We start from the raw sequence: 17,752 nt of genomic DNA, 5'->3' as shown, positions 1-17,752 counted from the left end.
TATCTTCTCAGGTAGTCGCCCTTTGAGAAAAATGGAGGCAGTTGCCGTGGCTACGGCCGAGAAAAAATCGGTCGTAGTTAAGAAGGATAAAACTGCTAGTCGGGCCGCGCTGATCAAACGGCCTCGCCGAGAGGCCGAGCCAGCCGTCGAACCTCCGCCGCCTGCCAAGCGGGTAAAGCAGCTGGCAAAGAAGGGCGCACGGGAGATCCACGTCATCTCCAGTCAAACTACAGGGGCGACGACTCCCAGTGTTTCCCCTTCTCTTGCTGTCGGCCAACCCTTGGTCAAGAAACCGCCAGCTCCGGCCGCAGAAACAATTCAAACGCGGCTTGTTTCTGGGACCGGTATACAAGTTGTGCCTCCCTCTGTCGAGGAGGCACCTATTCCGAAAAAGGTGGTTTCTGTGACCGATGGAACTTCCCCTAAAAATCCAAAGCCCTCGGTCTTCATTCTGGAAGAAAGTAAGGGGAGCGATGAGGTCCCGCTTGTAAATCGTCCTCATACTCGCCGACAACCTCCTCCGATCTCCGAGATGGTGGTTCCAGCCGGCCCCTCCACGGCTGATCGTGGCAAGCGTCCGATCGAGGAACCAACAGCTGTGGCCGAACCCCTCGCTCCTTCTCAGGACCAAGATGTCCCTACCTCATCCGAAGCGGCTGTCCCGGTCGGCCCCTCCACAGCCGACCGTGGCAAACGACCGGCCGAGGAACCCGAGGCAACGGCGGAGTCGCCCGTTCATCCTCAAGACCAGGGCTTCTACATTCCTCCGCAGGAGGTTACTTCGGCCTTCGTAAGTACCTTCTACCGTCTTTCCTTGATTGCTTTTCTACTTTAGAATTCTAAACGAAGAAAATACTAAATGTCAGGTGCCTGTACACTCTTTTCACCGAAAATTCTATGCGCCGAAGGGCGTTATCTATATTTCTTGGCCGCCTCAGTGGCCATCAAACGTAGATAACCTCCATCGGCCGCGTGAACTGAGAAGCACCCTGAGACACTGGGCTCGGCCATTGAGTTCTTTAGGTTCGAGCAACGATCCTGGAGATATGGCCGAGGTCTCCTCTCGGCAGGTTAAAAAACGAAACCTTCTTGCTATTCTTGTCATGACTTCTTTTAAGCTTAACCTGATTTGTATGTGCAGGCTTCGTGGGAGGTCGAATTCAAAGCCCTCATCTCCAGCACAACTGCAGAGTCCGGTCCTTCGACCGCTACGACTGAAGCTGCCGATCCAAGCGCTCTGACTCAGTTGCAAGAAGTCCTGTCACTTTCAACGTCGCAAGTACTCGAGCGCAACGGTCTTGATCTGCTTGGCGTGTGTTTGAACGACCTTGGAGCCGACGGTCGCTTGAGCGGAGATGCCATCGTTCGGGCGTCGTCTGCCTTGGAGCGGGTTCGGGAGACATTTAGTATCTTCCAGACCGCTCTAAAGGCCGAACACGACCTGTAAGCTGCCACGGCCGTTCAAGACACTCTCTGTCTGAAAATCGACGATCTAAGGGCAAAAGGAAACGCCTTAGCCGAGCTCGACCGTCAGATGGCCGAACTAGCAACACGTCGGTCGGCCATTGCTTCCGAGCTTGCTAAAGACTTCGAATCGGGCGGAAAGGATTGCCTAACTGAGTACGCGGCGACCACAAAACGGGTCGAGCGGTTGAAGCTGGACAAGAGGAATCAGCAAGCTGAAGTTATCATGGCCGAGGTGCGGTGGTTGGAGATGAAGGCCCTGCTCGGCACCCTCCTACCCTCTTCGCCTTAAAGGCACTTGGATGTAAAAACGATCAATTCAATCATCTTGTACATGCTTACCAATATTAATGACTTGATTTTCTATTCCCGCATTTCCCACATGACCGGGTAGTATTTTTTTAAAAACTTCCCGTTGATCGGCAATCTGTGAACCAAACCGGTCCGGTCTTTAAGATGATACGCCCCTTTTTCGTATACTTTATACACAACGAACGGTCCTTCCCAATTTGGCGACCACTTGCCGAATCTAGGGTCTTTTAGTCCTACGGGTAACACCGTTTGCCACACTAATTCACCCTCGTCGAATGTTTTCTGTCGTACCTTTTGATTATAGGCTCGCTCGGCAATCCGTTTTTGTGCCACCAGTAAGTTATAAGCGTCAAGTCGTGCTTCTTCCAAATCTTCGAGTTCCTGTCTCATGGACTGATTATATTCGGCGCTAAACAAACTACTTTGTTCGATTAATCGCAATGAATTTATGCTTAACTCGACTGGTAACATTGCATCGTGTCTGTAGGTTAATGCGTACGGGGTTGTCGCAGTCGCCGATCGGGGCGATGTTCGATATGCCCATAATGCCTCGTTCAACTTCAAATGCCACATGCCAGGCCTTTCTTTTATCATTTTTTGGAGGATGCCGATCAACACTTTATTACTTGCCTCGGCCTGCCCATTCGCCTGTGGATAATACTGTGTAGACTGTTTGAGCCGAATTTTCAAATTTGTCGTATACTTTTTAAACCTTTCGGCTGTGAAGATTGTTCCATTGTCAGTTATGATCGTTTCTGGTACGCCAAATCTGGTCACGATGTGTTCCTCCATGAAGTCGTAAACTTCTTTAGATCTTAGTTCGGCATATGATTTCGCTTCGACCCATTTAGTAAAGTAATCGGTTGCGACTATTATCCATGCGTGCTTAGCAGCTCCCGAAGATGGCGTGATTTTGCCGATTACATCCATGGCCCATCCTCTAAACGGCCATGGCTTTATGACCGAATGCAATGATTCGGCCGGGACCCTTTGTATAGGCCCGTGGATTTGGCACTGTACGCATCCTTGTGCAAACTCGATACAATCCTTTAGTATCCTTGGCCAAAAATAGCCGTGCTGTCGAAGTAGCCATCGCATTTTCCGTCTGGATTGATGAGCTCCGCATACCCCTTCATGGACTTCTGTAATCGCCCGAGCACTCTCTTGGGGGCCGAGGCATAGTAATAACAAACCATCTTCGCCTTTTCAGTATAACTCGTTCTGATACATGACATAGTTCGTGGCGTGAACTCTTGTCTTGCGATCGTGTTTACCATTGGGATTATCGAGGTACTGCATAATGGGCTTTCTCCAATCATCTGGTACTGCCTCGACGGCACAAACGTCCACAGGGTCGTCTCGATCTAACAACGAAGGTAAGGACATGACTCTTGTACGTATCACGTTGTCGCGCTGGAGGACTTGTTGGTTAACCAAGGCCAGGTATAGCTGTCGCAACACGGGTATTTCTCGGCCTAGCTTGCCCCCCAAGAGTTGTGCGCCGGAGGCAATTTGAGCCAATTCGTCTGCGTCGGTATTATAACTCCGGGAAATATGTTTAAATGTAATACTGTCGAAGGACTCGGCCAAATAGCTGGCGGTTATGTGGTAAGGCGCCAGGGTACAACTCATGCAACAAAAAGAACCATTGAGTTGGTTAATCACAAGTTCGGAGTCGCCGAGGACGAGGGCGCGGGTTGCCCGCAGGTCATGAAGAATTCCAAGGCCGACGATTAGGGCTTCGTATTCGGCCTGATTGTTGGTGCATTCAAAATCCAACTTAAGCGAAAATAACCAGCGATCGTGGTTTGGGGATTGAATGACAATTCCCACGCCCGCCGAAGATGACGTACTGGAGCCGTCAAAGTACATCGTCCAGTGGTTGTCGCGCGTCTGAACCATGCCGATTTCAACGTCGTTGCCCCCAAAACCGTATGGGGAGGGATGTTGAGCAAGGAAATCAGCCAGTGCCTGGCCCTTGACACCTTTCTGGGCTACGTACTGCAAGCTAAATTCAGACAGTGCCATGGTCCATTTCCTAATGCGGCCCTTTACGATTGGTCGGGTGACCATGTAGCGGATGACGTCGGTCTGAGCAATGACTTGGGTAACTGATGGGAGCATATAATGCCGAAGCTTGGAAGCAGCGAAAAACACGGCCAGGCACAGCTTCTTGACGGCTGGGTAATTGATCTCCGGTTGACTGAGATTGCGGCTGAGATAAAAAATAGCCTGCTCTCGTCCGGCGTCGTTATCTTGTGCAAGGAGGCAGCCGATGGACTCTTCGGCCGCCGAGATATAGAGCTTAAGAGGCTTACCACGCCGAGGAGGAACCAGGACAGGTGGGTTCGTGAGGGAGACTTTAATTTGCGTAAACGCCGCCTGATGCTCGTCGTTCCACACAAATTTATCTGAATCCTTGAGTTTCAAAAGCGTGGAGAACGCTTTCATTTTACCTGCTGAGTTGGCAATAAATCGGCGGAGGAAATTGATCTGTCCGAGTAAGGACTGGAGTTGTTTCTTCGTCGTTGGGGGTGGGGCATTGATGATCGCGCGGGCCTTATTCTCATCGACTTCAATCCCACGATGATGCACGAGGAAGCCAAGAAAATTCCCGGCCGATACGCCGAAGGCACACTTGGCAGGATTCATCTTGAGGTTGTGCCGACGCATGCGGAGGAAAGCCTGTCGGAGATCGTCCAGATGTGTCTGTCGGCGTTTAGATTTGATGACAACATCGTCGATGTAAACTTCGACGATGGTTCCAATTAAATCATGGAAGATGGTATTCATCGCCCGCTGGTATGTGGCGCCGGCATTCTTGAGGCCGAATGGCATAACAACCCATTCGTAAGTACCGAGTGCCCCCGGGCAACGGAAAGTAGTTTTGTGCACATCGGCTTCGGCAATGAATATTTGGTTGTACCCGGCGTGTCCATCCATAAAGGATAAGATTGCATGATTTGCCGCAGCATCGATTAACAGGTCTGAGATCGGCATTGGATACTCATCTTTGGGAGTTGCCAGATTCAGATTTCTGAAATCGATACAGATGCGTAATGCACCATTTTTCTTTAAAACAGGCATGATATTTGCCAACCATTCAACATATTGAGCTGTCCGAATGAACCCGGCTTTCAAAAGCTGAACCAATTCGTCCTTGATGCCGAGTTGCACTTCGGTCGAGAATCGACGAGGTGGCTGACGGAAAGGTTTGCATCCGGGCTTAATACGTAATTCATGCTCGACCAGAGTACGCTCTAAGCCGGGCATTTCATGATAGCTCCAAGCAAAACAATCTTTGAACTCCGTAAGCAAGGCACGAAACTCGTCCTTCATTTGTTGGGGAAGTAACGCACTAACAAACAAAGGTCGTGGGTCATCGGCCGTCCCAACATTAATCTCTTCCAAGGGGTCCTTAACTTGGGGCCGATGATCTTCGAGTATGGCCGGGGCGGCTTGAATTTTATCAAGAGACAAGACAGGACCATTATCTCTTTCGGCAAGGAACTCGACGAGGTTAACGCCCGAATTTGGTTGTTTAGATATAGTATACCAATGGGCCAGCAGTCGTTCCATAGTAGATGAAACCGCGGCCCTACGTGTTTCCCGATCGGTGTTAAACATCAGCTTCGGGGAGGAAATTGGCTAACCCGAGTCTCGCCGAATCCTGCTAGACAGTCTCGGCGCCAACCTCGATAGCTTTCTGAACCAAAATCCGAGTCGGCCGTCCTTCTTCATTAAAGCCTTGCAATGTAATGTAGCCGACGTGGTCATCATAATACCGTGCTTGGATCATGTTAGCTTCGAAGGGCTGGCTATCGGCCGGGTGAACAGTGACTGAGTTGCCGTCCCAAAATACAAGCACTTGATACAATGATGAAGGAATACAGCTGGTTTGATGAATCCAGTCTCGACCGAGCAGTGCATTATACTCAGTTTTGGAATCAACCACGAAAAATGCGGTCATATGAGTGCGACCAGCAATGTTTACAGTTAACGGAAGTACACCTTTGGTTTGGGATTTGTCGCCGATGAAACTACTCATTGTGATCCCTGACGGAATAAGTTCGTCATTCGAGCGACGTAAGGCTTTCATGATGTTCAGAGGCATGATATTGACGGTAGCTCCACAGTCGACGAAAACTTTAGAAACTGGATACCCCTAGATATGGGCCGTCACATACAAAGGCTTCAAATGGCGAAGTTTGGCTGATGATGAACGAGGAAACAATTCGGCCAAAGCCGCCTTTAGACTGTCATCTTTTGTCGTTGACTCAACTTCAGCAACAGATACAAAATCAACATGGCCGGCTTATTCGGCGACTACGTCACCATCGAGGAAGTTCGGTTGGGTCGTGCTTGATTGAAAATCAGCGGGTAACACATGGACCATACTGATTTCCATGTTATCCAAGACTGACGGGCCCATCGGGTTAAGACTCTCCTCACTAGCTTCATCTCTTGTCTGGTCGGCAACCGCGGACTCTGCTGTCAAGGTTGGACAACGAGCCTCTTCTGTTCCTTCTTCGATGGTTTGATCCTGTGGTGCTGCTTCGGCAACTTGTTGGTTCTGCGTACCTACCTCATGTGAGGTTGAGATCGATAGTGTGCTCGGGGTCAGGACCTGCTCCTGGTAGTGTAGCCGGGCATCCCTAGTGTCGAGATAAGCATCCAGACGTGCAACATGTGCTATTTCATCGGTCGTAAGGCCGAAGAGCGAAACAGCCGAGAATACTTCGAAGTGATATCGTAAATACTGAAGGTCCTCCATTGAGAAAGGAAGGTCGGCTGCATCAATATCATTGTATGGGTCGACTTCAAATCCAAGGACACGAGCTTCTCGTATGTGCTGGAACCTTGCTTTCAATCCTGGGTCTGAGGTCTTCTGGATGATTCGCTCGGCATCAGGACAAGTCAGGACTAGATCAATGGTGTCCTGGCATGCTTTTGGCAAGCCATACAGATCATTGGCCGAATGTTTCTTATGGAATTCTCGCATGTACTCCAAAGCCTCCCCAAGGAACGGGGGGTACAAATTCCGTCGGATCTTGATCAAAGGTCCTTGTATAGCCGGCGGGGCTAATTTGCTTTCGGCCTTTTGCCTGAAATGTTCAAGGCGCGCCTTCATCTCCCCTGGTCCAAGAAGAAGTTTGATCCGTTTATCGGCCTCTTCAAACGTGGTTTCGACATCTTGGTCGACCAGCCGTCTCCCTTGAGCCAACTCTGTCATAATGGCTGGAGGTGGTCGTTCATCATCAGTAGCAATGGTGTCCTTCGGTCGCCATTTAGGGACCGAAGTTTCTTGGGCTGCCCGTCGGCGGGCCATGCAATCTATCCTTTGATGCCGACGTTTCTGGGATTTGGACAACGCGGTGTAGACGCCTTTCGAAGAATGATATGTATACCAACGTTGATCTCTAGGCTCGGGAGGTTTGAAGGTTTTTTGGCTCCGCGATGATTCTGAACTGCTAGAATTACGTTTATAGTAATCATCGTCATAGAATGAAGCATCAAAATCGAGGCGCCGCCTGACCGGGGGTGTCTCTTCCATTCGTACTTTAGGACCGAGCCTATCAAAAACCTCTTGATGTTTTCCTACTTCGGCAACCTTCTGCTGGGTTGCGGCCGTAGCTCGTTCCGTTATAAGCGAAGAGGGCTTCTCCTCTGGCTCACTACCGACCTTGGCTCTGCATTTGCTGCACAAAACCGCTGTCCCACTGTCTTCATCGGTGGTATAATCTACCATAGGTTTGACAATAGCGGGTCCCGTTAAAGCTGTAGGTGGTTTGTTTGAACGAAAATCGGCCATGAAACGTGGCCGAGAATTCTGATTCCGAAAGCTTTGCGTCGCAACATCTTCGACCTTCCCTTTCCCTTTGTCTTTAGGTAGGCATGCATCAACCATATTTACTGTTGCCGTGGGGAATGGGTCAGTATCAACACTCATCTTCTTCTCTGGAAATTTCAGTTTGCCATTATCAATCCAGCTTTGGACGTTGTCTCGAAACACAACACAATTGTTTGTCGTATGTTTGCTTGAATTGTGGTATTTACAATATACCTTTCCTTTAAGCTTTTCGGCCTTGGGAATGTTGTGACCAGGCCGAAGCTTGATGATTCTTGCTGATAACAGTTGGTCAAAAATTACGTCAGCCTTTGTAATATCAAAAGTATAAACTTTTGACGGTTTCAACGTTCCCTCAGTGGCCGAACAGCTTTTGACTTCCCTAGAGTCAACTTGAGTCAATGCCTTGCAGACGTATGGCTTATCTATCACTATCTCAGCTGCATCCACACTAACGCATTCATCCTCGGTTGATGCATAATTGACAGTAGGATTCTTGTAAATCGTCCCCCGAGTTGGAACTTTCGAAATCTTTTCCTCGCGGAGCAAGTAATCATACTGCTCGACATGCTGGGCTAATTCGTACATATCTCGAAAGATTGTCCCCAAGAATTTCTTTTTGTATTCGACATCGAGGCCGTTCAAAGCAAGCCTGACAAATTCGACTTCGGGTAAAGGCACTCGGCACCAATTCCTGGCTGATTTGAACCTGGTAAAATAATCCATTGGTGACTCATCAGATGCTTGAGCCATCCTTGCTAATGAGGAAACTGACATCTCCATCCCTGGCCGATAAAACTGCTCGTGGAATTTCTCGACCAACCCCTCCCAGTTTTGGACGGAATTATGAGGGAGATTGATATACCAGGCGAATGCTGAACCGGTCAATGAGAAGTTGAACAACCGTAACTTATGGAAATCACTATTAACATCCCCGCATTGCGCGGTGAAACGAGCCACGTGCTCTAACGAAGACAGAGACGATTCACCGGCAAAAAGGCTAAAATCTGGGATCTTGAAACCCTTCGGGTATCCGAACGTTTCCACGTAGGCCGGGTACGGATGGATAAACTTAGGAAACTTCAGCCCTTTCTTCATGGCCGAGTCGATCATCCGCTGAACTTCGGTCATGTCAACAGGTGTTGCTTCGACCCTCTGGTCGGTTCCGTCTGACCTACTATTCGACCCTCCTCCTTTTTCCAAGTCGATTTGTTTGAGCCGAGCAGGAATAGGCTCGGCCGGTACAATTGGTAACGGATTGTTTCCTGGTGGTAAGTGTTGGAGAAGATCGAAAGGCCTGCTGTCATTGACTTTACTAACCAGCATTTCGAGCAATCTGGTTTGTCGCTCATTGGAACTGAGTATCACGTCATGCAGCTTGTCAATGCCTCGACTAAACGTCTGCTCGACTGACCGAGACTGCTCGTCTAGTCGCTTTCGAAGAAACGACCTTGTTGGCGGATCAGATCCTTCACCACCATCTTCATCGCACTCTTCTACTATCCCTTCATTGAGGACGCAGGTGTTTCTGTTAGGGATTTCTAGACGGCGTAGTTGACCGCCGAGATTAACTTCTCTCTCTCGGCGAGTCGCGCTCGTGGACTCAGGTGTCACAGCGCTAAGGGGATTATGCGCCTGTGGCACACTTTGTCCTATGCTCTGATTTGGCAAATCGGCTGCCGACTTTCCCATAGCTGTTTTCTTTTTTACCGATCGTGTTTCAATTGGCATGAACTTCGTAGTCTAGCACTGGGTCCCACTGGGCGTGCCAAAATGTTAACCCTAGAAACTACAAAGCCTACGTGGCGCGCAGGCCGAGTAATCTAAAGGCTAACTATGTCCTTCGGTGATTGCGGGGCGTGCCAACTCGTCGGCCAAGGAGTAAATTTTTGTTGATGTTGCGTTAGGTGCGCGGCTGACTTCTGCGTCTTGCGATTGCGGCCGAGAAAGGAACACGTCTCAGCCTCTTGGGCTCTCGAACCTGAAGACAAGGTTACTATTCTTACGAAGTTCAATATCAAATTCGGCTTTCAATGTGCCGAATGTAATGATTGTAACACCTCACTTTGCCGAGAAGGCTGATGAGATGACCTCGACCAATAAGGATTTAGAAACCCTTCTCGACCGAGACTTGGATAGGTAATCAACCGCTCTCGTCGCAGTGCTGTTGATGCCAACGAAAGATACTGCGAGAACGACTAATTCTACGGTGACAGAGCTATCTATGCCAACTTAAGATATCACCGGTTGCTTTCACAGTGCTGTTGATGCCAACGGAAGATGTGTCAGCGAAAAAGAAAAAGGAAAAAGATCTCAAGTTGTTGAGAGTTTGCGCAGGGCAATTTTGTATTGATTTGCATGAGGCCTTCGTTGATGCACAGCTTCCCTTATTTATAGCACTGGACCTTGAGTCCGAGTTAAAATCCTACTCGGACTAGGTTTCCCTCTCCGGATCAACATCACCTCGACCAGTCATATCTTTACTAGGACTACGAATCTAGTCTTTAACTGAGCCGGATTCGCTTTCTGGATTACTGATCCCGTCGAGACTCCCTGTTGTACTAGGACTCGACTTGTTTTTTGATTTAACCGACCTAGGCTTGGAAGCCCATGAGCTGAACGATCCATGGCCTTTTCGCCGCATGGCCTCCCGGGCCGAGAATGATCCTACCCTCGGCCCAAACTATTATTTTGGGCCCAAACACAAGCACAACAATTCCGAAATCTATCGTAATTTTAGATTATTTCGAAGAATTTAAACTACCAAAGAACCAGATTATTTCGACTAATTTAAATTGAAAGACCAAAAATACCAGAAAAAGAAAATACAGAGATATAAAGTGAATCGGAAAAAAAATGAAATCAATTGAAGATGCTAAACTATGAACAAGAAAACGAGAGATAATTGATTTATTAAGGAAGTTGAGATCGACGAATAGGATCCAATCTTACCGAGATGAACAGCTCCAAGAATTTAGAAGCGTCGAGTGAACTCAAAACCTGTCTAGGGTTTGGGAGAGAGTAGGCCTAACCTGACATGATCCGATAATCCGACACAACACGACACGATATGAAATTAACATGTATTCGAGTCGATACGATAACGAATTAAGTCGTTATCGGGTAACCCGATAAGCACTTGTTAAGATAACGGGTTGGTTCTGGCATACACGTAGATAACACGATACACGATAAGCAAAATATTAATTTTATAACCCTAAAAAAATACTATAATAATTATCTCTACTAATTAATAAAACTAAAACTTTCTTTGTCAACCAAAAGAGGATAAAAAGACAAATTAGTCTTCTATCACACAAAAAAAAATGATGGGCAATAATGTAATTTCAAAAGTCCAAATTTTACTGTTTTTTTATTAAAGCATCACCTATAAGTGATGTTAAAATACCTCCAATATTAAAAATAAAAAAAAACCGAAAACAAAAACCTTTCACTCCTCCCACATTTTCTCTCTCTCTCCCTCTCTCCCTCTCTCCTTCTCATTTTCTAAAAGAATGTGTTCATACACACAAAGTGTGTAGGCAAATGTTAGTATATATTAATTAACAATTTTATACCCCTAAAAACTATAATAATTATATATATATATATATAATTAAATTTAAAAAATTGGTGACCATTGGATCGGCTGAGATTTAATCTCAGCCGTCCATTGTGCATTAGGTTGGAGGCTAATATATTTTTATATGGTACAGTACTATTGTTTTATGGGGCATTTAGATGCAAGTTCAAAAAATTGAGCTACTTTCCAATTGAGTCTAGTTCCATGTACCTTCTCAGTTTAGGTTCAATTGATCTTTTTATGTCCATTTTGCCTTTTTATAATCTAAATGAAAATATATTTAAATTTCTTGATTTATCCAAATTTTGAATCTTTAAAGTCTTTAATCTATTCAATATCTAAGGAAAAAAAAATTAAAATTAAAATTCATGGCACGTTTATCAACAACAAAATCTACCGTGATATAAATTATTGATAAAAGTAGATTACAAAAAGAAAAAACCTATGATATATAAATACAAAATATGTGATGAAGATATATGTAAATTATATCTAATTAAACTATGGTGTAGGTAGATAATGCAACTAATCTGTGATGCAGGTAGGCAATGAAATCAATCTGTGATGTAGGTAGTTAATTTACAAACAAAAAAACATATGATACATATGCAATTAATCTCTGATATAGGTAGAGTATTATAAATAAAAAAAAACCTATCGTACAGGTAGATTGACACATCCCGACCTGGAATGTCTACTAGAACTCCGAATCGAGCTGTATTGGCCGACACCTGGAAGGTGACGAAGCCATAAAGTGTGATGATGATGAAAAAATATGAATAAATTTGAACCTAAGAGTGCCTAAATAATAGGGTGCGCTGGTGAGCATGAATGATCACACTTCACATGTGATGTTAGAGCATAAGTAAGTACAGTGGAGTGGATAAGGATTATACCCTCATAAGTAACCACCTATCTTGAGATTTGCCAAGAATCCTCGTCGATATGAACTTTTAGCAAATTAAACCTGGAGGGGTGCAAAACAAAAAGTGTGACTGGGTAAAAATAAAGCTTTTCAAAAACCATTAACGTTTGGTGACGATCTAACGGTTGGATAGTTGATTCATATTTTTACCAAGTAATGTATCGAAATAAATTTAGGTTCAAACGATCAACCTATGTTATACAATTACCAAAATTGAACTCGCATCTAATCTAGCCTAAGAGTAGCATCGACGGTCCCCTGGCCACACGTCGCCGCACACGCCCCGCTGGTGGCGGTCGGCGGCCCCGACTCGCCGTAAAATTCAACAATTTCTAAAAATTACCAAATTTTATAGAATCGTAGGTCTCAATGAGTAGAGTAAACTTTATATCTGTGGCCAAGTTTAGTTTGGCCGGGAATCACCTGAAATTACCCACGAACTGTCGAAACCCTAGAATTGGGTGTGATTCGATTTGACGCCCAAACTTGCTCCGACGTCTCCACCACTGCTCGGACTTTGTTCCTGGGTTCTAGGGGAGTGTTTTGATAGTGGTAATTGGAGGAAAATGTTTCACAATTGGTGGATTTCGAGCAAGGTTCCCGTCGGCACCCACGAGGAATTCTTCATGAAATCTCCACCATTTCGGGTCAGTTTTGGGTAGAATTGGATGTTAGGATATGGTGATGAGGTTTGGCGATGGTGAATGGGTGAAAATTACCTGAAAAATGGTGGAAGTTGGCCGAAATTTCACTGGTTCGAAATCGGGTCGGATGTGTGGTGCACGGCAGAACTCGAAGCCAGTGAGTTCCCAAAAAGCCTCGTGCTATAGGAGATGGGCATGTACATATAGGTAGCATTTGGTACGCAGATGGGACGAGACAGGACGGGACGGGACGAGACAGAACGGGACGAAACGAATGTTCTGTGTTATGTTTGGTACGTGCAGGACGGAATAGGACAGTTGTTCCGTCCTGTGTTTGGTAGCGCATGGACGGAACAGAACCAAAAAATTAAAATGACTAATGTTTGTACCATACTTGACCAATCTCGAAACTACTGAGCACCGGTCAACGTTATACCGTCAAGGACCCAGAAGAGTTTCCCTTCAACTAGGAGGCCAATCACAGCGCGACACGTGTCGACATCAGAAGCCAATCATAGCGCGACACGTGTTAACATCAGAAGCCAATCACAACACGACACGTGTCAATGTCAGAATGAAACTAGAAACTCTCTTCTATAAATAGAGATCATTCTCTCACAATATTTCCTAATGTCATTTGTACTAAATCATTCACTAGTACTCACTCAAGGAGAGCTTGAACCTATGTACTTGTGTAAACCCTTCACAATTAATGAGAACTGATAGGAGCATATTTATGCAACTTAGTTAGCTTGTTCTTGTGCATTTATGTTGTTTTCCTTAGTTATTTTAGTGTTTAAAGTCATTTTTGTGCAATTTCAGGTTTTAAGGACAAAGTATGCAAAAATATGCATTTTGGAGCATTTTGGAGCAGTTTTGGACATCAAATGGATTGCACATGCTTGGAGCTAAGAAGATGGACGAAATTGAAGATCAAATGAGCGTAGGATTGAATGAAGATGTGAAGAATTGGATTCAAGACAAATAAAGAATGAAGAGTTCAAAATTGGAAGCCAAAGTTTCTAAAGTTGGAAGTTTCTATTCTTGGAGGTTCCATTCTTGATAGTTTCTATTCTTGGATTGGAAGTTTCCTAATCTTTCCTCATCTATGTTCCAGCCACAAAGGGATTCCAAAACATGTTAGGGCACTTAATTGGTTGTTCTAGAAGCCCTAAACCTTCCCTAAAGTCCTTGCCGCACAAGGGATCCTCTCCTTTCCTATTTTCTGATTTTAATTCACATTCCCCTTTAGTTCTAGGCATTGCCGCACCTTTCCCCTCTTTCTTACCTATTTTCTGACCCAAAATTACATTCCCCTTTGTTCTAAAGCCTTGCCATGCAAGGGGAGAGGTTTCTTACCTATTTTGTGCCTCAAAACACATTCCTAAATCTGCCCTACAATCTTTGCCGAATTTCCCTTTCCTTTTCTCTTTAATTCCTGCACCATTCTTGCCTATTTTTTGACCCAAAATCACATTCCTTTTCCTACATAAATCCTTCCCTAAAACCACTTCAAATTTGTAGCCCTTCCTTCCCCTATAAATAAAGGTACTTGCTGACCATTCTAAGCACTCCACCCTCCACCATAACCAACCTATATCCATCCATCACCACAAATCACCACAAAAACCTTCACCCATCCCTTGTGCCGCAGCAAAGAAGAAGGAAGGAGACCCTTGGACGTGCTTGCCATTCAAGACGTTGGATTGTTGGAGCGTTTCTAGGTGTTTTCATTCTTTGTTTTTAATGTCTAAATTTATGTATCTTTGTTTTGTGGACATGAGGAACTAAGCCCTTCTTGGCTAGGGGGCTATTCAATACCATGATTATACTTGCATTATGAATTGATTACCTTCAGTTGTTATTTCATAAGTTGTGAGTTCAATTTGCTTAACCGTTTGATTGATAACTTATTCTTGTATGTTTATTAAGAGTGCACACTTAGTTTTCATGCAAGGATTTGAAGCTAAAATATAAGTGAGTTTCACCTAATAGTTACAAACTTATATTTGCAAGTAGTGGAGGTCGCTTATAAACGATCGTGTTAAGTGAATTCTTGGCAAAAGTTTCATGCTTTTCATAGTTACAATTGCCTTGTCAATGCTTATAGTTTTCATGAAACTTAATGATCTTTGATTGTACCTTTATTGTGCTTTTCACGTAGGGGACTTTTAGAGAATGCTTTGAATTGTTGTATGTGCTTTGCCATCCAATTCATTAACTTAAGGAGAACTTGAAGGTTAAAAAAGTGATGTCACAGTTAACCTGGAGTATTGAGTTTCATGACTTATTGAGAGAAGCAATTGGAAATCAATTTGAATGCAAGTGTGTCATGTGTGGAGAAGAACCCTCTAGTTACCCCATATCTCATCAATTCACCTAAATTTGCTTAAGAATCTGTTTAAATTGTTCTTGTTTTAATTTACTTATTTTCGTCCAAAACCAAACCCCCTTTACTTTGTTAAGTCATATTAGTTAGAACTTGTCTTAGATTGTGTTTTTAGGTGTTTTGAGCATTTAGAAACCCAAATTTCGTCCAAATTGTGTTTAGAGCTCAAAACTGCCCAGTTTGTGTTTTTCGGTAGTTTTGAGTGTTTTTAGCTTGTTTTGAGTCTTTTGAGTCTAGTTAAGTGTTTTAAAGCTTAGTTTTATCTATTTGAGTCAGTTTTGAGTAGATTAGCAATCCCTCCTAATCCCCGGTCCAGAACGATCCCTACTTATCCATACTACAATTGTCAACAAGAGGGTTTAATTTGTGTGTTAAGTTAATTTACGCATCAAATTTTGGCGCCGTTGCCGGGGATTAGCAACTTTGCTAATCCCTTGGTTCTTTTCTTTTTGTTTAGTTTGTTTCTGTTTTAGTTTCTGACTTAGTTTTGTTTTCCTTGTTTTGTGTTACTTTTGATATTTGATTTAGTTCTCTTTATTTGATTTTAGGTACTAAAGAAGTAAGACATGGATTTTGCTAGCATTCAAGCTCAATTGGCAAATCTTACTTCTCAATTGTCGCAGTATGCCGAAAGGACCACAATGCGAAGTGTCCCTACATTTGGTGCGTCTTATAGGCAAGGATATCAAGCCAATCAATGTCCACAAAGAGATTGGAGTGATCATTCAACTTCTATGTGGTGGGAATCTCAACAAGATCAACACGAAGGATATTGGCAGCCATATGAGGAGTTCTATTCAAGACCTATGAAATATGCTCAATCAAACTCAGATTCGTCAATAGATTATAATCAAATTCTTAATGAATTAAATTCTTTGGTGCAGGGCTCACAAAATCAAGCCAATGAGGCTCAACAAGATGCATATTGGCAACCATATGAGGAGTTCTATCAGTGGCCATATGCACCACCACAGCCTCACCCACAATCTTCCCAAACAAATTCAGGTACGTCAATGGATAATGACCAAATTGTTCAATTACTCACCTCTTTGACACATGAAGCAGAAAATCAAGCCAACAAAATGGATGAATTAGAGAAGCAAGTTGGGCAGATTGTGGAGTTCATGGCACAAATTCAAGAACAAAGTAAATTCTCCAACGCAAACATTGTAAATTCAATGGAAGATTTTGAAATTACTGGAGCCATCACTTTGGGAAGTGCCATGGAGGTTGGAAGGATCGAAAGCCGTTTATCGTGACTGCCGAGACTTCTTAAAGCAACATCGAGAGAATCCCCTCCAGATAAACTTGAAGATCAATGACCCAAGGGTTTATGAAAGACTCGGTCCCCTCCCACGTCCCAGGCCGGCTACCAATTTAGGGAAGGGGCAACAAGTCCTAGAGAAACACGAAGGTATAGGGGACTCAGAGATGTTTCGACAGACATACCTTGAAAGTCAGTACGGTGAGTCCAGGGAAAAATCACATGCTCTTGATCAAACCTTCCTACTTCCAAGAGGAGATGGAGATTTACGAAAGAAAGCTCCAGTGGTACATGACTTCACTCAGGACCCTCTTGTCCTACAGCTTCTTAAGGAAGTAAACAAGTTGAAGGCCGAACGACAAGCTGAGATACCTAATTGGAACCAACCTAGGCCTGACCCTTTTACAAGGAGGATCCTCGACACCCCCTCCAGGCAAAGACAAAGCAGAAGCTTAGCTTGCAACTCTATACTGGAAAGAAGGACCCGATTGAACACCTTAACCTCTTTGAGTCCACCATGGCATACCGGATGCACACCGACGAAGAGCGATGTCTTCTCTTCCCCTCCACCCTCTCTGGCGGAGCTTTAAACTGGTATTGTCGTCTTCCACCTGAGACGGTAGACTCATTTGAGGAATTGAGGAAACTCTTTGTTTCTCAACACATTTTTCAGACCGATCGCTTGCATTCTGCAGATGACTTGTACACTATTTACCAGAAGCCAGACGAGTCACTGCGAGAGTATGCCGGTCGCTTCAGCCATGAGTATTCTCGCTGCGCTGAGGCAGATGACAAGACTGCCCTCAAGGCCTTCACAGCAGGCTTACGTGATTGTTTCTTCAAGTACATGATCAATGCCAACACTTGGAAGACTTACTTTGAGGTGATGACACATGCTTACAACCATGCCTCCGCCGAGGCAAGGACATATCAAGGGAAACCCCCCCACAGCCACCCCTTATCAGCAAGTAGGGAGTAGAAGCCAAATCCAACCAAATGAGAAGACATCGACCTTCCAAACGGCAACGGTGCCTCCCCTTGCCTTACTTAATACTTTGCCAAGTTAACAGACATATCAATCTCAGGGCAAAATGAAAGATTTCCATCCTCACCAGTCTCATTTTAGTAAAAGGAGTAAGGGACATTACCGCGATAACCAAGGGTATCACCACGATAATCCCCGACCCCAGGCAGTCAACACAGTGGGTCAAGCATGTGTCAGGACAGCCCTTACCCCAAGGTATGAGGCATACACACCTTTGAACGGCACATGCATGGCCATTTACCTTAGCATAGCACACTTGATATCGAAGCTAAAGCCGA

General features: G+C 44.9%; 1 protein-coding gene across 1 annotated transcript; it reads right to left on the bottom strand.

Annotated features, from left to right (window-relative positions):
* Positions 1–2,982: 2,982 nt before the first annotated feature.
* LOC108175276 (uncharacterized) lies at positions 2,983–4,227 on the bottom strand. Its single transcript, XM_070806189.1, has one exon. The coding sequence runs from the start codon at positions 4,225–4,227 to the stop codon at positions 2,983–2,985; it is 1,245 nt and encodes a 414-aa protein (XP_070662290.1).
* Between the last annotated feature and the right edge of the window lie 13,525 nt (positions 4,228–17,752).

The sequence above is a fragment of the Malus domestica genome, chromosome 10 (genome assembly GCF_042453785.1).
Source record: "Malus domestica chromosome 10, GDT2T_hap1".
Taxonomy (NCBI): Eukaryota; Viridiplantae; Streptophyta; class Magnoliopsida; order Rosales; family Rosaceae; genus Malus; species Malus domestica.
Note: the sequence above shows the minus strand (reverse complement) of the source record. Positions and strands in the feature narration are given on the sequence as shown.

Bases quoted from the DNA above. Each gene is read 5' to 3' on its own strand.
- LOC108175276 (XM_070806189.1), bottom strand. From the start codon at position 4,227: ATGAAAGCGTTCTCCACGCTTTTGAAACTCAAGGATTCAGATAAATTT.